The 24,987-nt window shown below is 42.5% G+C and overlaps 3 protein-coding genes across 9 annotated transcripts; 2 read left to right on the top strand and 1 right to left on the bottom strand.

Annotated features, from left to right (window-relative positions):
• The first annotated feature begins 4 nt into the window (after positions 1–4).
• tspan5a (tetraspanin 5a) lies at positions 5–5,728 on the top strand. Of its 3 annotated transcripts, XM_047048915.1 has the most exons (13): positions 5–392; positions 1,287–1,337; positions 1,531–1,677; positions 1,871–2,041; positions 2,215–2,340; positions 2,514–2,561; positions 2,812–2,928; positions 3,055–3,116; positions 3,512–3,610; positions 4,300–4,345; positions 4,449–4,850; positions 4,898–4,906; positions 4,999–5,728. In XM_047048915.1, the coding sequence occupies exons 1-9, from the start codon at positions 312–314 to the stop codon at positions 3,582–3,584; spliced, it is 876 nt and encodes a 291-aa protein (XP_046904871.1). In that variant the 5' UTR covers positions 5–311; the 3' UTR covers positions 3,585–3,610; positions 4,300–4,345; positions 4,449–4,850; positions 4,898–4,906; positions 4,999–5,728. The 3 variants fall into 3 exon arrangements, with proteins under 3 accessions (XP_046904871.1, XP_046904870.1, XP_046904873.1); XM_047048914.1 differs by having other exon boundaries at positions 4,449–5,728; XM_047048917.1 differs by lacking the exon at positions 3,512–3,610 and having other exon boundaries at positions 8–392; positions 4,449–5,728.
• On the bottom strand, positions 5,530–20,290 carry rap1gds1 (RAP1, GTP-GDP dissociation stimulator 1). Of its 5 annotated transcripts, none has more exons than XM_047048908.1 (16): positions 19,966–20,290; positions 19,813–19,865; positions 18,197–18,307; positions 17,718–17,840; positions 16,432–16,557; positions 14,318–14,464; positions 12,232–12,360; positions 11,789–11,914; positions 10,743–10,886; positions 10,511–10,642; positions 9,791–9,925; positions 9,507–9,632; positions 8,573–8,712; positions 7,849–7,975; positions 7,419–7,547; positions 5,530–7,121 (listed from the first exon to the last, which is right to left on the bottom strand). In XM_047048908.1, the coding sequence occupies exons 2-16, from the start codon at positions 19,814–19,816 to the stop codon at positions 6,994–6,996; spliced, it is 1,827 nt and encodes a 608-aa protein (XP_046904864.1). In that variant the 5' UTR covers positions 19,817–19,865; positions 19,966–20,290; the 3' UTR covers positions 5,530–6,993. The 5 variants fall into 5 exon arrangements, with proteins under 5 accessions (XP_046904864.1, XP_046904866.1, XP_046904863.1 ...); XM_047048910.1 differs by having other exon boundaries at positions 18,197–18,304; XM_047048907.1 differs by having other exon boundaries at positions 19,813–20,290.
• Positions 20,291–20,752: 462 nt separating this feature from the next.
• On the top strand, positions 20,753–23,134 carry trmt10a (tRNA methyltransferase 10A). Its single transcript, XM_047048913.1, has 6 exons — positions 20,753–21,212; positions 21,480–21,642; positions 21,742–21,888; positions 22,026–22,175; positions 22,303–22,408; positions 22,581–23,134. The coding sequence occupies exons 1-6, from the start codon at positions 21,073–21,075 to the stop codon at positions 22,808–22,810; spliced, it is 936 nt and encodes a 311-aa protein (XP_046904869.1). The 5' UTR covers positions 20,753–21,072; the 3' UTR covers positions 22,811–23,134.
• Positions 23,135–24,987: the final 1,853 nt, after the last annotated feature.

The following is a 24,987-nucleotide window of genomic DNA, read 5'->3' as shown; positions in this document are numbered from 1 at the left end:
TCCTTCACAACGAGCAGCCATGTCTGTTCATTTCACAGGGGACAACCAACAACCGTTATTCAATCGACACAGCATAGAATAGAATTGTATGAAATATATCATTTGTGCAGCAGTTTCTGGACGTGTTTTGTTTGTTTTTGGAGGCGCTGATCGAAAGAAAGACTTGCAAAATGTATCTTTTATATAGCAATAGAGCACTATTGCCTATAGGTTGAGGATTATCCGAAGTGCTGAAGGCTGCCCCCCGCACGAACAAAGCCATACGAGTTTATTTATATTTGGAAATAAATCGATGTTGACGAAAAGCAAGGATGACAGGAAACCATTACAAAGGCCATGAAGTCAGTTGTTGCATTAAATATTTTATTTTCGGATTCAACATTATATTTTGGGTATGTGCATTTTTATTACCGTTATCTCGTGTGAAATCTCATCATTGCATCTCTCGGTTTAGCGGTTTCATATTTTGCCATACAATAATGGTAATATGTTTGCATTCATGCCTTAGGTTTGATAGGTTACTAATTAGTACATTAATAGAGTCGAATGGTCTTGAAATACAAGTATTGCTGGTCACTGCAATAGATGTGAACATAGCAGGTGCAACAATTATAATATGAACGGTTCAATTGCAAGGCCTTCAGGCATTTGAGGTTATTATAGCACTTCTTCCGTAACGTACTGTCAAGCTTATCGGCTTTAACTCACGTGAGCTGATAGCATTTAATTCTCGTAGACTGATAACAAATAAGTTGTACGCACTTTTTAGTATAAGCGTAGGCCAACTGGGTCACCAAATGATGCCGGCTGGCAGAATTTAATGCACAAAATCAGTTTTCACACAAAAACGATATTACAATCAACTATCTACTCAATTATCCATTTTGTTGACTGTAACATGTACTGTAACAGACAGTTTCCGAATTTAGATCAACCATATGCCATTTTGCTGCCTACACTATTTGGGTTTACTCCAGCCATTGGAAAGGATCTTGTTGTCAAGTGTTTCTCCTAGGCCTCACTAGGCCTCACAAGTTTTTCCTGAAACAAAACAATTCATTGTCATTGTAACCCACTCCCCCACATCAGTGCCTGCATCTCTCCACCCCTCCCTCAGCTGCGAACTTCCTATTTCCTCATTTGTTAATTTAGAAAACCATTTGTTAAAGCATTAACTTGTATGATTTTATGATAAAAAATGTATTGCCATTGAATGCACACGCTCCTAATTTTTGTTTTACCTGGGTCTTTGGATTAATAATCATGCGTGGTATTGTTTGTGACAGTTGCTAGGGGTGGCCTTCCTTGGAATTGGACTATGGGCCTGGGGAGAGAAGGTGAGTACGTAGACATGAACTTACAATAAAGCCTACTCAAACCTAGAGCCTCGCACCAAATGTGAGAATCTTGTGGGTTATGGCCACAAAAGAGGTCTTGTTATGTCTGCCACAATGTACTTTTGCACTAGGTGTAGGTGCATTAGTCTGGCTAATATTGTGGTTGTAGTTAACGGTCAGTGTGTTTGTCCAGGGCGTCCTGTCCAACATCTCCTCCATCACAGACATGGGAGGGCTGGACCCCGTCTGGCTGTTTGTGGTGGTTGGAGGAGTGATGTTCATTCTAGGGTTTGCCGGCTGCATCGGTGCTTTGAGGGAAAACACCTTTCTGCTCAAGTTTGTATGTATCAATCCAAATCGTAATAAAACTGTTAAAAATAATTGATGTTGAACAGTGCTATGAAAGTATTACGTTATTCATGATTTGTTAAGAATATTATTTATTATTAAAGATTTTAAACAGTTGGTCTTCATGAAAGAAACCTAACCCTGTGGATGTTCTCTCCTATTATCTCCTACCCTTCCTGTTGTAGTTCTCAGTGTTCCTGGGAATTATCTTCTTCCTGGAGTTGACCGCGGGAATCCTGGCTTTTGTCTTTAAGGACTGGATCAAGGACCAGCTTAACTTTTTTATTAACAATAACATCAGAGCTTACCGAGATGACATTGACCTTCAGAACCTTATTGACTTCACTCAAGACTATGTAAGCGTTTCATTAAACACCCACTTTCCCACCCAAGATGATGTCCTAGCTCTAAACTATAAATCTTACGTCAATGGAAAGTTTCACATCACTCAATGCAAATATGTTCACAATAGCGAAATACACAAGTGCAGGCATGTTGAATGAGAGTTAACATGTGATTCTGTCTGCAGTGGGATTGTTGCGGTGCCTTTGGGGCTGATGATTGGAACCTGAATATTTACTTCAACTGTACTGATGGGAACCCCAGCAGGGAGAAGTGTGGAGTCCCTTTCTCCTGCTGCACCAAAGACCCTGCCGTAGGGAACATAAACACACACTCATACACTATCACTCACACACTATTATTACACACACATTATCACACATTATCACAAACACACACAGGAAAGGATAATGTATAACAGTTGAAATGATCGATTCTTTAGTTTCATGTTCTTCGTTGAATAACCTTCCTATTCTTCTTTGCCAGGAGGATGTCATAAACACCCAGTGTGGCTATGACATCAGAGCTAAAGGGGTAAGTCACCCCGTTCTCCTGATTCCTGTTTGTCCCTCTCTGCTGAAGCGATCTCATTGCATTTATGTGTTCAATGTGAAATGGTCCAGTTCCAGCACTGATAAATGTGTCGATAAGCAGTTTGCTATTGGAAATCAATGTTTGTGTTGATGACTTCAAATCAATCAATTATTTGTGATTGATTGAAAATGACTTAGTATGGTGATCATTTGGACCAGTTAGAGGTAAACCTGGTGTTCCTGTCACGTAGGATGCAGAACAGAAGACCTACATTAACATCAAAGGCTGTGTGCCGCAGTTTGAGAAATGGTTCCAGGACAACCTTACGGTGGTGGCAGGCATCTTCATAGGAATCGCTCTACTACAGGTGAGAACCATGTCCCTCCACAGCTGACAGGTGATACACGGGAACAAACTCCATGTGTATGTTTTGTGTAGTATAAATCCAATGTATTCATACAATTAATTCGTTTTTTGTATTGCTCCTTTACAGATTTTTGGAATATGTTTGGCACAAAACTTAGTGAGTGACATTGAAGCTGTGAGAGCAAGTTGGTGAGAACAACATTACATTTTTACCATAAATGCATGTTTCTTTAGTGCCAGCACACAGGTGGTTTGGCTACATCAAGGGGGTCCACTAGGAGCACATTCCTTCATAGCAAGAGAATGCCATCGCTTTAAGAATCTGAGATCCCATCTCAACAAAACACAAAAAGAAAGAGGTGGATGTTCTGTTGACTGGTTTCTCATCCCAGCTGCATCATCTCATGATAGCGTCACAGCTCGGCCCTGAGAAGGACAGGAGCCAGTTTCTAAAATCCCCCCCCACCACCCCCCCCCCCCCCCCCCCCCACCCCCCTCCTTTTCAAAAGGGTGTTTCTGTAGCACAGCGTTGTCACTTCACGCCTCATTCTCCCCCCCCTCCTCTCCTCTCCATGCCTCGTCAGGGTGCCCCCTTCTATCGCTCTGCGCCGACCCCCACCTTACGCCAGCAAGAAACAATCTGCATACTACTCATGAAGGACTCGTCTGGGTTTATGTGGCTGGTGGGTGCCAAGGATCCATTTTCTTCACTTTTTTTTTGTCCTCGTTGATTGTGATTGGTTAGGCGTGGTGTGACAAGTCTCCTGTAGTCCGTCTTGTGAAGTTCCACCATAGTTTAGTTAATGTTTGAAATCGACAAAAATCTAGAAATTACCTCATGTTTGGATATCTATTGGCCTTGGGATTCTGATATCAAATCTGAAATTGGGTAATTATTCCCCAGTATTGACAAAGTTCATCGTATTTTGGGGAAAAATCTAAGCAAAATTCACTTGAAAATACCTTCTATTAATAATACTACACTTCCTTGATGTTTCATGATCATATGGGTTTATAATCCCGTCATAATCCCATTTTTGCTTTCACATGGGGCATCTTGGTCATATAAACTCACTCTTTTATGAGATCCCTTTGTTCACTCTCCTTTTGGTCTTCACACCTCATACTCCTTTGAAGGTTTCCTAATCTCCGCCATTATTAAACAATCTGAATGCTATTAGCTGTGATCTAATACTATTCCTTCCTTTGTATTGCCACTGGGGGATAAATTGATGGATACAACTCTTTCCAAATCCCCATAACAAACTTTTTTACACTTTTCAGGAACAGTCAAAACATCCTTGGCTGTATGTCTCATTTGTGATGTATAATGTTTGTTATTCTTGCCTTTTTTCTTCCTCTTCCTGTGCAGTTTCTTCACCTGATGTTGCCACAACCTTCACTGTGGAACTCAACAGGTAATTCGAATTCACTTGTATTTTTGAAGTTACATTTCCTTTCAAATCACATTAGGTTTATACACTAGACAAGTCACACTGTAATGCCGTTATTTTTCTCCAGGTTTCGTAGCATGTGTGCCCCTGCCTCGGAAGCACTGGAAGTGTGTACTAGCTAGCTCAGAGCTTGAAACGTTAGCTTGCTCAGAGGAGAGGAGGCCCTCTGCACCTTACTCAGCTGGGAACAGCACATTGTAATACTTTTTCAAGGGCATTCCACTTTGTAAATGCACTGCCAGCCTGTCACAATGACACATTAATGTTTGGTGTCTTTTTTTTGTCTTCATATTATTTATGGTTATAAGTTGTAGTGTAACACTGAGTAAAGCGTCAAGCTAAATGTAATTGTTTTCAAATTTGTTTGTAAAATGTGGAGTGGGATTACTCTATTACAGCATTCCTCTGCTGAACTGAACTCTCATTCCACCACCGATTGTTGTGACACACAAATGGGCATTAATGATTTCCTATAGTATTATTCATAAAGTTTGGGCTGAAAAGTATTGTTTTAACATGATATTTTTTTCTTCAGTCTTGGTTAGGGTGTATATAGTCTTTGTGAATTCTAACAAATACTTGAGGTAACCTTTGTAGTCATTTTGTTGAAGAAATGGGAATAACATAATTGCAAAAGTTTAAACCTGAAAAATATACTACCATCCCAGGCCCATGTTTGTATAACGTTAGGAATCCTGATCATCTGGCGCATGATTTCCTAGAACACGTTCCTTCCCTACCCATGAAGCCCAATGCCAGGTCTGTTCCCATACACAACACTGGTGCTTCTAACTACCTCCTCCTATTACTTTGTAAAATCAACCCATTTTAAGTACTGACCTATTGACACTTCATAGCAAAACTTATCAATAAAACAGGAAAATGTGTAAGGTTGGTCTGATGAGTTCTCGTGTGTCTGAACTTTGTGTCATAAAATGTGTGAACATTGAAAGTGAGTCCTGTTAAAGACATCAGCTCAAAGTGATACAGGTCTTATCAATAGAAACTCAGTCCAAAAATATATATAACCTGTTAGTTAACTGTGAGTATGTATATACATATATATGTTCCACCAAGAATAATTCAAGTTAGAAACATTCCTTGTCCCCGAAGGCCAATTGAACAAAGAGTACAACAGTCAAAATCACTTTATCGCCAGCATGTCTTTAATTATCTGTTCAGTTACAATCCTCCAAATGTACAACTCATTAATGACATTTACAACAAACATTTAAGTTTACAGTATAATATTGTATGCAGTTACTTGTGGTTACGTCATCATTGGCTTGTGTCTTTGTAAGGGTACAAATTTGATAAATAACCATTCATACTTAACCAAAAAAAGAATTGTGGACTACCAGTAAACAAATAGTTTAAAAACATGACTAACGTCACATTATGGTGTCTACCAAGTATTTGACATGCTAGGATGTGCATGTTCTAAATACCCTTAAGTAGTGAAACCTCCACACATGCTAAGGTCCTGTACTGTCAGGGAGATCAACCAGACCAGTACCACACATACAAGAATGGAGTGCAGAGCAGTCTTCTCCAGATTCTCATACCCACTCATCAGCACAGGGTGATATCAGATAGCTGTCTATACACTGTACTTGTGTATATAACATAGCTCACCATATGGATTGTTACCACCCTTCAATGCAGTCTTTATTCTTACCTAACCTCCTAATCAGAAAATCCTTAGTTCCACACACGCACACACACACACATATTAGGTTGTTTCACTGTACACCCTCACAAACACCAGGACTGAATGTGTATTCATGACCAGGTTCAGATACAAGCAAACAGCCTTCCTTCAGTGAGAGGTGGTAGAGGCTAATGCCCGTTAGTGGACCTCTGATCCGACCTTCAGGTCGTCTGGGACCAGGACCGGGCGAACCGACCAAGAGATGATTATAGGTCGAAGTGTGTATTCAACTTCCAAGTCAAGTAAAAAAATTTGTGAAATGCACTGGGGATGATTGTAGGACTGACCAGGGTTGCATTTCAGGGAATGCACAAGGGTAAAGTATACACCGATACACACCATCATTAACTGGACTAAAACATGCAGGTTTTCAACCCGGCTGGAAATAGAAGCTACACAGGACACGTCTGGACATGATAATGGATGCGCGGCTTCTCTTTAAAACAAAACAAACCTAAATACATTTCAAAAGTATATATATATACTATCAGGTTTATTTTTCCTTCTCGTTTTCTTGGATGCATTTTTCACTTTCCAGTGAGTTATTGATGGATGGGTATCACAGCTATGGTCGTAAAAGAGTGCTGTCTCTTTGTTTCTGTATTGCGGAAGGTTGTGTACTCCACCGTATGTGTGTCATGGGAGCTGCTTGTAGCGGAGGATGCATGCGCGTGTGTTGTAGAGATAAAAAGGGTCGGGGGTTAGGGGAGGCGTTGGCTGAAGACTAGGACAGGGACACCTTGGCACATGATAGCGGGGGACACGTACAGCAGGTGGGAGTCGTTTTCTTAGAGTGAGGGGAGCGCGGGGGGGGGGGGGGGGGGGGGGGGGGGGGGAGGTTGGTCTCGTGAGGCAGGCTTGGGTTGAGAGTGTGGAAGGGAATGGCGTGTGTGCGTGCAGATTAGCTCTGTGCCGTTAGCCTCTGCTCTGTGAGGGACGCCTGATGGGACACCGTCTTGTTCTCGTGCGACCGCAGCTTGGAGACCACCTCGATGAACGCCAGCGCCTGCACCTCTTTATGGAGCGGCTCTGAGGTGACCAACACAAACGATAAATGGTCACCGGGAATTCCAGGAAACGCCACATTGGACACAAATCCTTTTTTTTTTTAAATCAAGATTCACCACACTAGTAAATACAGTGGCACGCTATATGTGCGTTGGCAAAGACCTTACTTCCTGTGGGCCCTGTGTAGCAGGAACCAATTCCAAAGCTCTTTTCATGAGAGAAAGCCCGGGAACTAAGTTAGACTACATGAACCAGAAACCACAGCTTTATAACCTGGTGAGTTAGTACATGTCTTTCTGAAACAGTGGAAAGCCTCACCTGAACCCATGACGGCACAGATAAGTATCATAGAGTTGTACTTGATCTCAGGAGCACTCCTCTCATCTGACAGCAGCTTGTGAAGGACCTGCACCAGGCTGGACCCCACAAAGTCCTTCTCAGCACCAACTGTCAAATCACAACCCACTCACCGTTAGTAACATTTTGGCACGCTTCCTGTTCGTTTTGGGTTAAGCAAGATTTCAGTCCAACACAAGTAAAATCGGTGAATTTGACATATTTTCCTAGAATATACAAATCATGTGCTTGGATTTTGACAAGCTACAAAAACACATGCTGACATTTATGGTGAAATGTAGTGGTCAGCAAGATTAGCTTTTTACATCTTTAGCACAATCACCATTGTACGACATCACCATGGTCAACTTTGTCTGTATTGTGCATGCAGTCCATCCCTCATAACCCTTACCCAGGTCCAGGGCTGCTATGAGGCCCAGCGCCACCAGCGCCTCGTTCTGCATGATCATGTGCTCGCTGGTCGCCATGGTTATTAAGTGCTTGACTCCACCTCCTTGGATGACTGTTCGGACAACATCCTGAAACCCACAAAACACTGTGATCTGTCATCTGTGTAATCAGACTGCCAATCCAAAACACTGGTGGGAGGTTTTACTGAGTCATTCTCCTACAGACAGGAAGATGTGTCGCTGTACTATCTAAGATGCTTTGGCGCCTGGTCAACAGACGTTTTAGTTTTAAAGGTGATGTCATGGAAGTAGGACAAGCAGTGACGCATGGTTGCACTGTGTAGCAGTCCACCAGTGGGCAGACTTTAGCAGGCCAAATAGCCCTTTCCTATTTTCAGTACCTGTGTCACTGATCGTTTACACACAGCAGGAGAGCAAGGTTCAACAGAGCAGCACGCCAAGCTGCAAGCTGTCGGAAAAATACAATTCTCTCTCGTTGGTAAGACACTAGTATCTCTCTAGTTTAAAGACGAAAGACAATTCTCGTATTTATCAACATGTCTGGAGATGAAAATGAGGATGTCGTCATTCCCAACATGGCCCAACCCTCCAGGAAAAGCCCCAGATGTTCATTCTTCTCTACTGGATCAAACAAATATGGCAAATCCGACAAGGAGCACTGAATCAATCCAGGGGGTGACATCACCATGGTAGCCAACCACTGACCTTTGATTTGCTGTGACGGATGAGAGCAGAGAGCAGCCGGTTGGACTCGCCCATCACGCCGGCGTGGTCCTTGGCTTCACACCACTCCACCAGCCTCTCCACCAGCCTCAGATTGGTCCCCAGCTGGTCGGCAGCATCCGCTGGAGAGACATGAGAAGGACCACAGGAGCTGGTATCACAGCATATGGTTTATCTGGGCCCCTGCGGTGTTTGCTGTGCAAGCATGAGTCCTCAGATCTAGGTCAAACACAGTCCAATACTGGAGATACACCTCAGTATGAAACCCAGCTAAATGACCGCAATGGAACTGTCCAATGGCTGATGAGATGTGTCAGAACTGTCAAATGCTCTATGGTATTTGATCCTTGTATTGACCTAGGTCTGGTATTCATGAGTGTCCAGCGATTGTTGACACCTTCAGTTAGAGGCTTTACTAATACTCTGTCAACTGCACTCACATCACCCTGTCCGACTGGGATCCACAAATAAGTTTGATGGAGGAAGTCATTGATTTCTATTAAAGCCAACCTGAGACAGGGCTAACAGCTCATGCCTTGCCAAGTTTCCCCTCATGCTGGACACTTAGAGCTGCAGAGAAGTCAGGCTGCAATACAGAGAAGTTAGGCTGCAATACAATACTTTAGCCATCAATTTCTGGCTATGGAATTAAGTATGAAGCCACTATGTAGTTTCCTTCCGTGTCTGCGTTGTGTGAAACTGAACCGTGTTAGCAGACAACCAGCTGAGGGAAACGGCCTGAGTCATCCCTTCCAGTCATCCCTCTCCGGGGGGACTGTGGAGCTCCCTGTGCCTCTACCCCCCCCCAGAGGAACAGATCTCCAAGCCACAGGAGGACAAGCGAGACGAAACCCTGCTTCGCTCATACTTTGTTGTTGTTGTTTTTTTCTATTTCCCACCAATCCCAAAGCTGTACCTTGTGTGTCGATGAGCATGCGTAGCGTCCCCAGCAACTTGAACTGAACAGGTGGTCTCTCCGAGGGAAGGAACTTCAAGACTATGTCCGACACTCCGGCAGACAGCATTTTGGCTTTGTTCACCACTAAAGAGAAGGAAACTCATGTCAGAAACACATCGCTAAAGTCACTTTTACATTGTCCACAAACGTGCGATATTTTATACTTTTATTACACTCAGCTCCCATAAGAAATGTCAGTTGCGGTAAACCAGAAAAATACAGGACGCCAAAAAAAAAGTCACCTGGGATGGCCAGGTTCCGGAGGGCGCTGAGTGCGGCATGCTGGACCGTGACGTTCCCCTCATCCACATGTCTGTCTAGCAGGTCCAGAAGCTTCTGCACGATGCCCGTGTCCACCATGTGGATGCAGTTGCCATCTGAGGACAGACATACATTAGTCCTTCCTTCGTTAAAAGCACCTTTTACATTGGTTTTATGTTGGAATTTTGAAGTTTTCCATGTGGTAAGCTCATATTAAAACAGGTTCAGTGATCGATCACACCCAAAAATGATTTGTTCTTTAACTTTTGTTTCCAACTTGGTTTGGCAGAACAGCAGAGAGTAGGAAGACAATGAGCAGGTTGAGACAGTATGGAGAAGGGACCAGGCTGTCTGGCGTTCAGCCCAGTCAGAGCTGTGTTCTGTACTGGGGGGAAACCTTGACGGGTAGAGACTTGGGGTGTTGCCAGAGGAGAGAGAACGAGGTAGAGACAGAGGTAGAGAGAGAGGCGCCTTAGGAATATCGGGAGATTGGAAAAATCGACTGTGTGTCTCGACACCAACTCCCTTTGGCCCATTACAACGAGATTCTTGGACGCCCTGTAGTGCCTTTGGAGGAAAATCGGTTGCGTTCAAGAACATGACTGAGACTGTTTGTGGTATGGAACCCTGTAAGGAAGGGTTGACCTGTTTTTGTTTGTTTTTTTAAACCCATCTCTGCCTGGTTGCTGTGTATGGCTCACCGTTGCGGGCAAAGTTGGCAATGGCCAGCGCCCCAGCCAGCTGTAGCTGGTGATTATGGGATGGTACCCAGGACAGCACCCTCTGGAACACGCTTCCCTTGCCCCCTTCAAACAACTTCTGCATGGACTCATCTGCCGAGGAGACAGGGAGAGATCCTCCGAGATGTTATTTTTTGATTTTTGTAATACTACTGGCAACTGTGGGCTGTTTGTGTGTGATGTATGTGTATACCTCCCAGCAGCAGTAGCACCATAAGGTCAGAGGCTGTCTTGAGCTGTGCCACCTCCTCCTCCCTCTCCCCGTCCACCGTGTGAGCCACAACATCGAGCAGACACTCCACCAGCCCGGCGTCCACCAGCTGCAGCTTGATCACATCTGGGGGAGGAGGAGAGAGGGTGAGCGTGTGCGGGGGTGAGCGTGTAGGTGTGAGAGCGTGTGGGGGTGAGCGTAGGAGAGTGGAGAGACAGGCAAACGAGCAGAAGTAAAGCCATAAAGCCAAAAGGATGGAAAAGAGGAGATCGGCGGTTTGAAGGATGTAGGAAAACAAAGACGTCTGACACCGAGATGCTGACCTCATCAGGCAGGACAAAATCAGAGATCTCACACCACATCTCCTCAAACTTAACAACAGTCTATCCAGCTGACAGCATGGTCTTTAAATCCCAAATAGGGTGTATGTACAGACAGAATATTACTGAATAAATGCTGCCTTTTTTGCCAGTTGTACTTTTTTGTGCTTTCGGGTGGTACTTGCTTAAGGATGACACGAGGGGTTTGAAATGTTTCAATAGGGGAGAGAGACTGTTCTCTGGAGAGGAATTAAGTAGGACGTTGTCTTGGAGACTGGCAGTTGGGGGGGTGGGTGCCTCTAATGATGATAACAACAGTCGGAGTGTACAGTCACACAAGCAAGACACAGACAATGACACACTCTCTTTCCTCCCTCTCTCAAGCATGATCTGTTCATTGTCATCAGGCAAACAGCTGACACGTTTTCAGAGGAGCACCCGAGCACAGCAGATGCAAACACAACTGAGCTTCTACACATGACTATTCACACTGATGTTAAAATGAGATACATAAAGTAATGCACTGGGAGCAAATTGCATTTTTAACAATATAGCACGATGTGTGCAAGGTAAACTAAGTACCGGTACATTGTGTCTTTTTGTGGCATTATCGATTGACTCCAAAACGAACAACACAAACTATCATCCCTTCCACTCCATCTTTCCCGCTTCCTCTCTCTCGCTCTCCTTTGTCATCCCCTTCTTTACCGTTCTCGGCCAGAGGAGCCAGGACTTCAAAGATCATCTCCCTCTTCTCGTGCTCAGACTGCTTCTGGAACAGGCGCACCAGCTCCTCGGCTATGTTCGTCGAGGCAAACTGCTCCTTGCTCGACTCTGCAGGGAGAGACAGGCAACACAGACATGACTGGAATCAGCTCGGCCCGAGGATTCACCGTGGGACCGTGAGTCACCGGACCCCAGCTGGTATACTGTTGTGTACAGTGCATCTCCTGTGGGACCATCTCCATGAATCATCCTTCTCGGCTCCTCATAAACCCCCTCCAACCCCCCAGCCCCCACCATCGCTGATGTGAATACTCGATTAGTCACTGCTGTGCCAAGAGCACAAACGTTTCCCCATTGAAGCGCATCGGCTCCGAAACGCAGCGGTCTCCAGCGGGAGGACCAGCAGACAGGGGCCGTGGACCCACCGAGCTCTGCCAGGTTCCCGAAGGCGATGAGGCACATCTCAGTCAGGCCCACGTTGTCGGAGTGGACGCCCAGCAGCTTCACCAGGGTGGGGATGACCCCCATGCTGATCAGCTGGGCCTGCAAGGAGTCTGCAGAGGGACGAAGAGAGGAAGAACGAGGCGGTTACTACAGCTGCCCCCTACAGGCCAGGACATTTGACAATGGGTTCCTTAAGAGAAACAGGTGTGCGGGGTTTTGACTAATTCTTTGATTTGATCTTTTCATGTGTATGCTGGCTTACCTCTGCCACACAAGCTTTACCTCACTCACAGTCATACAAACACAAGTCGACTTTGTTTGAGGTTATTATAAAATGTTTTAACAGACAACCCAATAACACAAGGTTTACAGGATGAAAAGCAGTATATAAAAAGAGTTTGTACAATCAGGAAAATTGATCTGCACCATATCTATGGTGGTATATCAGCCTGGTACTATACACAGTAGATCACAGTGCAGATACATGTCCCTGACAGCAGTAGTGATACTTGGAAAAGCAACTATAAGAGCCTAAGGAGGAGAGAGGAGAAAGCATTTGGTTTAGTGTCAAGATGCTAATTGATGAAAAGCTAGAGGTGGGAAAAATAATTAAGGGTGGGGGGGGGGGAGAGAGACATTAAGACAGCAGAGATAGACTGTCAAGAAAGACAAACTGGGAAGCCGGTAATGAAGATTTTATATGGTTACTATAAAAAGGAGGGCAAGTGATTGAAAAAGGAGAAGAGTGACAATTATCATTTAAAAAGATGATAATGTTGTTAGCATAGAAATGTGGCTGGAAAATTGTTCAATCAACATAATAAAAACAACCAGATAATTTGCATTAGGATAATTGCATGGGTGGCTCATTTTGACACACACGCAAACCGTAATTCACAGTAGACCTATTGTATACATTTCAACTTGACGTTAATGGATTTTGTAAATGTCTGCCAATTACTGCAGCCAGAATCCAAACTGAGTGAACAAGCAACAACTAATTTCCTGAGTAACATATTAAGCCTTTCGCATGCAATTCTCTGCAAAATGCTTTTTTCCCCATGAATTAGCGGTCGCCAACAGATTCATGTACACAATGTAAAAGACAACACTCTCTGGCCTGTGGTTTGGAGGTCTGACTTCCATTATTTTAACAGTCACCTTGTCTATACACACATAACTGTGTTCCATGTGTTAGAACAGATCATAGGTGACTCAGCTGAGTACTTCCCAAGTACCACATTAGCACTAAGAGCGACCTGTGTTCCAATGACATTGTATTTTCTGTTGACCTGGAGACATTTTGTCTCCATGTCATATCCCAAATGCTTTCTTTACCATTTGTAATAGCGTATTCCGTATAATGTGTTTCGCCTACAGGGATGTCAATGACCTTGCGTCGGTCGGACTGTAAGAGCAGTCATAGATCAAAAGGTAATTACCAACACGCACCTTGCTGACAGAGGAGAAAGAAGTAACATTACTTTGGCCATACTTCAATTATTCATGGGGGCAGTCATAGCACCTCGGGGTGGGATGGTCTACAAGCAGGGGGGGGGGCAAGGGAGGGGTGTAAAATACTGCCATTGCATTCCTACACTATAAACCTGCCTGGCGCCCATTAAAACAGCCCAATGTCCAAGTGCCCAGAACAGTCACCCTGGTATCGGCACCTGGGAGGTTTGTGGAGAAATCAGGAAAAATGAAGAGGAGAGAGGACAAGAGCTGACAATTAGCAGGCACAGCCCTACTGCACTGCCACCAACAACCAAGCTGCTGCACGGAAACAATCAGTAATGTCAATTTCCAGACAGAGACTTCACAGACAGCTATACTGCTTTCTACCACAAAACTAGACTGCACAAGTCTTCTTTGGCTTGGTGTGTACATTCAGTGTATCACAATATAGTTGTCAGTTAATATAAAATATAGTATTTTTAATATAGATTTATAATATGGAACATATCCCAAGAATTGATTATAAATTGGGGCCTACATAGATCAATTCTTAGCTCAAAATGCTGTTTAGGTTTGGATAATTTCTCCTTCTAGAGGGATGGTCATTACCATTATCATTGCTATAGTTCATCAGCATGCCACAAAAGACAGTCAAGAGTGTCCCATTGGCCGGTTCAGTATTTTGGGAGAGGGACTTAATGTGTTCAGCTACTATCTGTGCCCCTCCCGCCTGGTCAACTGCACTCCTGCCCTCATCTGCAAAACAAAGAGGTCAGGGGACAAAAAGAATCAACCACTTCAAACAACCACCTGAAAGAAAATCAATAAAAAGAACAAGACAAATATTACGTTAAATCAAAAACAATCACATGCAATTAACAAATGCTGTATCAAAATGATAAATGACAATGAAAAGGAACAATTAAAATATGATAATTGGAACTCAATGCAAAGCAAAAAATTTCTTGAGGCAGCTGGCTAATAAGTCTAATTTATGTGTACCAAAAAATACTTTGTACCATCTTGAATACCCAAACACCAACAGTAAGGGCAAGTAAATATAGTAGTGCCAGAAATATATATATGTAATCCACACAAAAACCTTGTCATGTCATCCGTAAAGTTTAGAAGAGGTTTTCAGAACGCGTCCCAAGAGTCACTTCAACACTATGTGCACCAGCCCACTGTACATTGTCACCATCTCTGTGAAAATGTGTAGATTGCGATGTCTGGCAGGTAGCTGGCGAGGCAAGAATTGGATGAGTCATCTCACTGGACATGCCTGGTGCTCCTAGTCTGTGGATGCCAGCCCACTTCCTCAGCAGTGAGCCATGAATTGAGAGGCTGGGGGATGGGAAAGAAAGAAATGAAGAAGAAAAAAGCCAGAGATAGAGGTAAGGAGTGTGGGAGAGAGAGAGGTAAGGAGTGTGAGAGAGAGAGAGAGAGAGAGAGAGAGAGAGGTAAGGAGTGTGAGAGAGGTAAGGAGTGTGGGAGAGAGAGGTAAGGTGTGTGAGAGAGAGAGAAGTAAGGAGTATGGGAGAGAGAGGTAAGGAGTGTGAGAGAGGTAAGGAGTGTGGGAGAGAGAGGTAAGGTGTGTGAGAGAGAGAGAAGTAAGGAGTATGGGAGAGAGAGGTAAGGAGTATGGGAGAGAGAGGTAGGAGTGTGGGAGAGAGAGGTAGGAGTGTGGGAGAGAGAGGTAGGAGTGTGGGAGAGAGGTAAGGAGTGTGGGGGAGAGGGGTAAGGAGTATGGGAGAGAGAGGTAGGAGTGTGGGAGAGAGAGGTAAGGAGTGTGGGAGCCGGAGAGAGAGGTAAGGAGTGTGGGAGCGAGTGAGAGGGTGTGGTCTTATCTGGGTCATCCTTTGCTTGGGATGTCCTTGGTTAGGTGGTTTAATGTAGACCCTTCTGACAAGCTACTTTTTGGGTGATGACTCAAAGCACGATCATACTTTTTTTTATTGGACCCATGAGATCCTGTTCATCATATTGGTGACTTATGGCATGTCAGAAATGAACAGCTGCATCTCTACCAGCCGTCCAGAAGGCAATAAGTGAACCACAGATGACAGACATGCTTCCCTTTGAACCTTACAAATGGCAGATATTTTTTTACATAAAAAAAAAAAGCTACTTTCAATTGCAAATATAAAAGCTGGCATCAAAAATGACATAACATAAGCCCCAAGATTCTAGTAAACAGCAGGTATTATACACCCCCATCCTTTAACGTTTTGAAAACACATGTATCCCCCCCATCTGAATTTTCATCAGAAAGTAATCCTAAACACTCCTTCCTCAAGACAGAACGATACTGCAAGTCGTTGATGGTCTTTGGAATCTGCAGCTCTCCCAGGAGGGCAGGAACACCTAACAACTATAATTAAAAATAGATTTACACACATACTGGACTTGTTTGTGTGTGTCAGACTGCTATAAAAAGCTTTGCTCACATACAATATTAATTGAATATGTGCGTGCATTTTTTATTGCTGTTTATTAATGACCTATTCTGGCCTTTACCCGGCATTTGAATAGAAACAGCACTAGTCTTGATGCATGACTCTGTGGGGATTAAGAGAGAGACAGTAGTAGCCAATCACAACTGTTCCAACATGATCAGATTTACCACGTAGGCCTAGTTGGTCTTGTTCAAGCACAGACACTGGTTGAGTGAAGTATGTGTCCTGGTGTGAGATCCTATCCATGGATGCGAGGTAGTTACTTACGGCTGTCGTAGCATATGTTGCCCAGGGCGCGGCCAGTTTGGAGCAGCACTTCCTGGTCTGAGGAGCTGAGCAGCAGCACTAGAGGGGGAATGAGGCCAGCCTCCACACACGGGCTACGCATAAACTCTAGAGAGAACAACAACAAAGAACACTTTGATAGCAAAGCACCCAACCTACTTCTGTCCCTTCAGAGCCCTTCCTCAAAACAGTTATGTAAAACACATTTTCTAGTACGGGTCACATTTTGACGTTTTCTGGACCGACCGAGACTCGGGGCGAAGGGAAAGGTAATACTGCTACAAATCCTAAAAACCTACTTATTTTCCCTGAACAGTTAACTGGGAATCTGTGGAGTGGATTTTACAGGTCAAACATGAGTGATTTGTTGCATGTTCTGCTTATATGGAACGATCATAACAAACTTTATTCCACTTAAATTTAAGCGAATTACGGATTACAGTGCAGTGTTCAACTGGAGTTCTTTTCAGCACAGTAGGCACTTGGCCTCCCGTGGACCGGGCACAGACATTTCCGAAGGGGCGGTGACAGATAAATACCAACAAATTGGTGCCAAGGCTGGAACAGCAGCGGGTAGTGATCATTAGCTGTTGCCTTGGAAGCAGCTAAAAGCCCATTCATTATCAAAACCTTTTCTTCCTATAACTTTCATTCACTTCCTTTATTCCTCCCCGAAAAAAAAACACTTGTGTCGGGGGGGGGAAAAAACTGGAGAAACCCTGCAGTTTTAGGACAGATTTTTACCGTGTCTGCTAAAAGTCAATGTTAATCTAGCATCATTAGTAACTAGAAACAGAACAACTAACTGAGCTAGCCAGTTAGCTTGCTAGCTGTTACTTTCAATTGCACTAACATTTCCTCCAAAACACAAACACTCCTGTGGTGCTCTGTTGGAGTGCCATCTGTTACTAATAAAACTGAAAAAGAGAGCATTCAAATATGGGCAGTGGAGGTGGCAAACAAGACAGATTATATATCCTTTTGCTTTTCTACATACATAGATGACCTGTGAAAATTTTAGACATCCGACTAATGGCATCTCTCATCTATAAACAAAGTACAAGCTGGATGCTTGTCTGACAGATGCTGCACAACTAAATATTAAGAAAATTAATAACATGTAGCGTGAACTTGGAGGATTCTTCTCATTAAAAACAACAACAAAATTAACCACAAACTAAAATGCAGAAAGACAAAACAAGTAAGAGTAATGTTTGAAAAACTTGAAAAAGTATTTCGAGAGGATGTGGCAAGATGGCGAACCTCACCATTTTTGGCCAACTCAGCAATGATGTTGGCTACTTTGGGAGTGCAGGGGGACTGGGGGGCGAGCAGCGTGGGCAGCATGGGGAGGAGACCCGTCTCCTGGACCTTCTCACTGGCCTCCACATCTGGAAGAGACAGGTGACGAGAGGCAGAACACGTGAGAACTCCTCTCAAGGGTGTGGAATGGATACACCAGTCACTAGTTTTGATTGTAGTGAGTCTTCAAGAAAAAACATATATTTATATATGTACATGTATTCAAATATTTCCATGTTTGATGTCAAAAATATGATTTATTTTTTAACCCTAGCCCTTTTAAAGTGAAGGATACAAATAGTTTATTTGCTAATCGACCTATAGTGTTCTAACAGTGAATTGGACAACTTAACCCTCTCTCCTTGTAGCTGCAGGGACACAACTATATAAATGAGTAGTTCACACAAAGCTACAAGATGAGTCTTGAGAACATTTTATAACTTACTGTTGTGAGTGAGTGCTTTGAGCAGACAGTCTAGGCAGCTCTCCACACTGTCTGAGGAACCATCTGCAGTGGTTAGCTTTAGCTTCTTCAACGCTTCGCTCAGATTGTCTGCTGGGGTAGAATGAGCAAAATGATGAGTATCCTAATTCACCCAGAACGGGTATAGCCAGTGTCCACAAGCACTGTAAATGATCTTCCATTGTACAAATGTGGTTCCATCATATGTATTTGACCATGAGAACCATAGACATTTGGGCCAAGTATCTAGGCCAATCTGTAAGATTACTCAAATTTACTTCAGTGACGCTTTGTGTCTTTTACTCACACGAGCAACAGACATCTTAATGTCCTGGATAGCACGAGATAAATTTTACTATTACAGTTGACATAAAGGAGCCCTCACACTATGAAATGGGGATAGGGGCTTTTATGGCTTAAAACAGCTGCTTTTCAAAGCATTTAGTGAAGGCAAACAGTTACTGCTTTTGTCGTTTGCACACTGGTACTTTGTGTTGGGGCCTAGCAATGGATCATTTTGGTGTCTAGAAAAATTACAGTCTGGGATGAGTCTAATAATTATTCAGAGATTTCCACAGCCAGCTGTCTGTATTATTAACTGCCTCGACCCAAACAGCACTGTACTGAGCGTGATCATTAAATATAAAATAAGAAGAAAAAAACACATCAGCACTTACACAGATGCTTTCTGAATATGTTCAAAAAGAATTAAGATTAAAACATTGTACAATTCCACATCAATTCACTCTTTTTCCCCAAGGTGTTCTACGCCACAAGTGTAAAAGGATCACTATGGCAGAGAGATGAGGCTTTCAACATCATAAACAGAAGCAAGCCTTTTCTGATATCTTGACAGATGAATATCCCGTTCCAATTTATTAAGTGGGTGAGGTCCAGTATTTTTAAGTAACAATCAATCCGCATCCAGTCTAAGCATAAGGATGGCAAGTATACCTACTATCAAAATGTGGAGCGCATGAATATGTTGGGAATCAAATGCAATATGAACGGCAATCTTGTTTGCTGCGTGCATGGTGTTATTGCGTAACAGCTGGATGCATGGCTATTGTGGAGCAGTATTGGATCATCGTTATTAATGCTATTTTATGGATGATTCTCAGATTTGCGGTTCTTCCTTGGCTGCCATTGTAATGTGCTCAAATTCCCAATATATTGCTTTCCATTGCCCACAAAAAAAACTGTCACGTACAAATATACTGTAATAGCCGTGTCGTTCTCAATGAGCACAGACCGACAGTTTTCGGCCCAGTATTACTCAGGTTACATAATCATGGGATGCTGAGTCTGACAAGTGACCATGCGAACCGCTAGCTGCTGCCTCCTCTGACACCCCACCGGCCAAGCGCTACTTGAGACTCAGAAATGATTGCGAGAGATTCAAATAATTAATCCTGCTTCAGATGAGAAGTAGCCATCAATTCCCCATGAGTAAAATCGCTTCTTATACAAATGCATCACGTTTTAACAGTCATGCGTATCTTACGTTAGCTAGCTACTGTACTGTACACATGTAATATATTATAGCTTGCTAGCCAATGTTAAGGCTAGCTAGTACTAATTGATCATTTGATACTCACCCATTTGGTATTCCTGTGTGGTCGTCCAGTCAAATCTGAATAACGTAATCTTGCTATTGTGAGAGCAGAAAATATATACTATTAATCTAGTTGTTTGCTATCCAGCTAGCATGCAGATCAACCAGGCAGAGATTGTACCCAGGCCCAACTAACCCAAGCCGTTTGGTCCGCGACAGTCAGCTGTAGCTATAGCTACCAGCTAGCAAGCCACAGCAGCAGTCTCGCCCACCCCAGATGTCGCTATGGATATTTAGCTATTTACTTGTTGATAACTCTTGCCGACAACGCAACTACCAAAAATTACTTCGAAGAGTCGAAATTGATATTCACATCGAAATCAAGAGCAGATGTTTTTAACTACACCCAGAGATATAGTTTTGAATGCACTTCCTACTTAACCAGCACCAGTGGTATTCCTTTGCCTGCTTATTGCCATCTGTCTGACTGCACGCGGAATCGTTGTGAGCCTATCGGTTGTTCTTGATTGGTTCCTGGTTTTCATGGAAGGTCTTTTAGTCATCGATTATTGGCCAATTTGCGTGTTGGTTGGCTCATGTCACCCCCTTAAAAGTTACATCGTCTGTAATCACAATAAAATGTAAATAGACGTAAAATGTGTACTATCATTTGTAATGACTGCTGACAAAAGCATGTGAAATGACAATATAATTCGAACTATTGGCAAATACAACAAGGCGTTTTACTGTGGACTCGCAATATACATTTTTGTAGTTGCCTTCCCTTTATTTTCTTTGGAAGATCTATTTCTGGTCCAAAATAAGAACCTGAACTTTATGTGGCTTTATGTAGGTATGTATGTAGGTTATATATGTGTATCCATAGAAGACCTGATGGTATTACTTCACTTGAAATAGATGCGTTTTAAAAACTCTCTAAAACTGTCTACGTAACGTGAGCGTTTGACATGACGTCAATAAAATGCGACAATCTCACATGTCATGTTAGTTTGAAGACTGTTCTCAACATGTTAGCGAACAAGTGTAAATAATTACGGTTTTGTACGGCTTGAACGACCTTTATTCCGTTCGATTGAATACGTTTGTTCGCTCGTGCGTACACCACACAATAGCATCACCACACAACGGTGCAAGCTGGCTGCTCTGCTGTGCTGGCTAGGCAATGAGATAACGCTAGACAAGCAAAAAGGTCTGGTAAGCCTGCTAGCCAGTATATAGCCAGTATCAGTGGAAAGTTGCTAGGTAGCTGACTACATCATTAGATATTTTGGAAGGTGTCACAATGTCCCATGAGGGAAATGATGTGATTACAGAACCCTCGTGTGGAGATCCCAATAACAGTCAGACAGACACAATTTCAAAAAGGCAGAGGAAAAAACTCTTGAAACATCAGCAATGGGAGGAGCAGAGGGACCTTCGAAAGTAAGGAACAACAGCTGATGTTATGTAATCTCTGCCAAGTATATAGCCTATATTACAACTACATCCTGTGCGGGAAGAAACTTTTTTTATTGAGAACTGACAAAAAAAATAATGATTCCTTAGTATTCATCCTGATTTACAAAATCAAAGCATGCAACATTTTCTTTCTATGTGTTGTTTGATTCAATCTTGACAACCCATCCATTCGTTTGTAAGAGCGTACCTACATATATATTTAAATGATTGGGATTGTGTTCTATTTCACAGGCAGAGGCGCAAGGAGAAGAGGCAAAAGAAGCGACAGGAGCGATCAACTCAAGAGGAAGAGGGAGCTGAATGGGTCAGCCGCAAGCGTCTACGCAGTGAGGTGCAGCCCAGTCCTCTGAGACTAGTGGTGGACTGCAGCTTTGACAGCCTCATGATGTTCAAGGTATAACATGAATTGAGAGAGGTGGGGCTGTTTTTTCTGTGTAAATCATAGAAATGTTGTATTGAATCACTCTTCTCCCCCCCCCCTCCCCATGTGAAGGACGTGAGGAAGCTCCACAAGCAAATCCAGAGATGCTATGCAGAAAATCGACGCACTTTACACCCTGTACAGTTTTATTTAACCAGTCTTGGTGGACAGTTAAAACAAAACATGGATGAAACTGACAAAGGATGGGTTAATTGGAAGGCAAGTGTCGTCTCTTGTCGACGTCCCCCACACACACACACACTTTTGATTCCCTCATCAACTCTGTCCACATGTGCCCATTTAAATCATACTGAAATGTGTGTGTGTGTGTGTGTGTGTGTGTATTTCTCGGACAGGATATAACTATCAAAACGGAGCACTACCATGAAGTCATACCCAGAGAGGAGCTGGTGTACCTAACCTCTGACTCCCCAAATGTGCTGACTGAACTGGACGACACCAAAGCCTATGTCATCGGAGGCCTGGTGGACCACAACCACCACAAGGTCAGATTTACTTATTGTGCGCCATATGCAACACCCACCCCAAGTATTCAAATCTACAATCAATTTGTAGAATTTCTTCACTGACAATACAAACCTGACTGTTTTGTTTTGGATGACTGGGTGATAGGGGATCTCCTTTGAGAGAGCCAAGGAGCTGGGGATTCAGCATGCACAGCTCCCTCTAGAAAGCTTTGTCAAGATGAACAGCCGGAAAGTGCTCGCAGTCAATCACGGTAAGGAAGTCCCCCTACGGAAGTTTTTAGAAACAGAATGGGAAGGCACATTACTGGAGAAGGCTTCAGGCAGGTTACCTATGCATAACCAATGCAGGGAACCATACCTTCCTCAACTTCAGGTTGCTGAGTCACTTTTAGACAATAATGTCAAGTTCATTTGTCTCTCCAGTATTTGAGATCATTCTGTCGTATATGGAGAAGGGTGATTGGCAAGAGGCCTTCTTCACAGTCCTGCCTCAGAGGAAAGGGGCGGTTCCTGTTGAGCAGAATGGCCAAGCAGTGGAAGACAAGGAGGACGAGGATTCAGACAGAGACTCAGACGGGACCAAGACAGTCAAAGATAATACATCAAGCATGCCGGACCAACAAGAAGGAGCAAATGAACAAATAGAAGCATAGTCAATTGAAGCTACTAAAGAGTGGCATTTTGCAGAGACTACAGAATCCATTAAGATTTAAAATACTTTGTTTCTGCTGACTGATGTTGTTGTAATTGAGATTTTTCCCGTTTTAGTTTTTAAATTGTATTTTGTACTTGTTTTCCATGGCCCATGTTTCTTTTAAGGTCTTAAAGTGCAGATGGGTCACACTACATTTTCAAGATTTGGCTTGATGTGCCAATCATCTAGAACGATGTTAACTAATAATAATATATTTTTGAATTCATGTTCATTTCACTAATGGTAGTGATTTGGTGCCAAATCCACATAGCTGTAGTCTTTCAAAAACATCACATAAACAGCAAGTTACAAAGTTTGTTAATTTTTATGATTACATTTTCTGTGATACTTAATAGATCAAATAGATTATGAATAGAACTATTTGGGAAAGGAGAGCACAAGTTTAGGGCAATACGTTCTCTTAAGGGATAGGCTACAGGGGCTTAACACGATATGATAGTGAAGCAGAGATGGAGTGCTGGGTGTCTGATATCAGTGAATAAGGATTTTATAGTAGGACTATGTTGTAAGCTTGGAGGATAACATGTATTTTAGGGTGTGTGTAACTGTTTTGGGGGGATTCGATTGAAAGTCCATTCTCTGATTCACTGTTCACACCCGCGGAAGGATGCGGTAATGCACCAATAAACTGGATGCCAACTTCCGTAAAACCAGAACAACAAAACATGTTCGCTTTGAAAAAATTGGAGGACTGAGACTTCTTCTTACAACAGATTTTGATATGAATAAACTTCCTGTATCATTATAAGAGTTTCACAAACCGATGCTGTTGTACTGGAAAATGTTCTATGTACGTAACTTTTCAGCTCGTACTACTATAATTTGAAACAACAGAAATAAACTGTATCGTAATAAGTCTTTATTTTATGGAGACTGATTTGAAAAAAATATATGGTCAATAATTGATTTAATGGATGCTAGGGGTCACTTATTCGTTTAGGACCATTTTTGTTGTAAACCCAATTTTGAACCCTCCAAATCAGACTTCATCAAAATACATGAAGCTCTTCCCAGATAATTTATACTTATGACAAAAAATATCATGGAGCATCACCCTATACAACCGCATGTAGTCTCACCAGCAATCGAAGGATTGTCAATATCAGACAATAAATGTAATAATTGTTTTATAAGGAAGTGTTTCACTAAAAGATTATTCCTTGGAAGATAAAACAAAAATTGTTTAGCAAATTTAATAAAAATTCAGTAAATAAACTGAGAACTTTGTATATAAGACTCCCTATTCCACCTGAAATGAAAGAAACACATTACAAAATTATGAACATTTTCATTTAGCAGACGCACTTATCCAGAGCGACTCACAGTAAGTAAAGGGACATTCCCCGAGGCAGATAGGGTGAAGTGACTTGCCCAAGGACATGTCATTTGGCACGGCCAGGAATCAAACTGCCAACCTTCAGATTACTGGTCCGATTCCCTAACCTCTCAACCACCTGACACCAGAACATATATCCCTCCAAAGAAGTACTTGAGCTTTGTTTTAATATCAATGATAACGTGCTCATTCTGTGAATGTGATGTGGAGACCACAGACCATATATTTTTTCTCATTTTGGGTTGTACAATCATTTTGGCTTGACATCCACAAATGGATAAAACAAAATGTCTGACTATTCCCAGCTTTTATTTCCAGAGTTACATGTTACATTTGGTATAATACTGCAAAACAAAAATAATGATTTATATTGCAATGTTATACTATGTATGGCACTGTTTTTTTTCCATAAAAATGTTCTTGAAATTATCCCCCAATTGTCCTTAAAAAAAATAAAGGATTTTCAATTACACCTAAAGTCCTTACAATTGGTAAACGGAAGAAAGGGCACAAGAATTGTATGATATGCTAAAGTACTTTCACACAATGTCAACAAACCATAATTGAACTTAACTTCCCCTTATATGTAATATTATTTAATAGATGTAATATATATATACACTGTATGTATATAAATTACATCAATTATATATATACAAATATATCTATATATATAATTGTATATATTGTACATATATATATATATCATGTATTTTTTTTGTTGTTTTGTTTGTTTTCTTTCACTTCTCTTGTAATCCGTTCTGTATAATTGATATTTT

Source organism: Hypomesus transpacificus, chromosome 25 (assembly GCF_021917145.1).
Source record: "Hypomesus transpacificus isolate Combined female chromosome 25, fHypTra1, whole genome shotgun sequence".
NCBI lineage: Eukaryota > Metazoa > Chordata > Actinopteri > Osmeriformes > Osmeridae > Hypomesus > Hypomesus transpacificus.
Note: the sequence above shows the minus strand (reverse complement) of the source record. Positions and strands in the feature narration are given on the sequence as shown.

Coding starts and splice junctions, on each gene's coding strand:
- tspan5a (XM_047048915.1), top strand. CDS start 312: ATGACAGGAAACCATTACAAAGGCCATGAAGTCAGTTGTTGCATTAAA. Junction 1,678..1,870: donor ACACCTTTCTGCTCAAGTTT/GTATGTATCAAT, acceptor TTCCTGTTGTAG/TTCTCAGTGTTCCTGGGAAT. Junction 2,042..2,214: donor TTGACTTCACTCAAGACTAT/GTAAGCGTTTCA, acceptor TTCTGTCTGCAG/TGGGATTGTTGCGGTGCCTT.
- rap1gds1 (XM_047048907.1), bottom strand. Junction 12,361..14,317: donor GAACTATAGCAATGATAATG/GTAATGACCATC, acceptor GTCCCTCTGCAG/ACTCCTTGCAGGCCCAGCTG. Junction 7,548..7,848: donor CATAGCAGCCCTGGACCTGG/GTAAGGGTTATG, acceptor GTGATTTGACAG/TTGGTGCTGAGAAGGACTTT.
- trmt10a (XM_047048913.1), top strand. CDS start 21,073: ATGTCCCATGAGGGAAATGATGTGATTACAGAACCCTCGTGTGGAGAT. Junction 21,213..21,479: donor GAGCAGAGGGACCTTCGAAA/GTAAGGAACAAC, acceptor TCTATTTCACAG/GCAGAGGCGCAAGGAGAAGA. Junction 22,409..22,580: donor AGTGCTCGCAGTCAATCACG/GTAAGGAAGTCC, acceptor TTGTCTCTCCAG/TATTTGAGATCATTCTGTCG.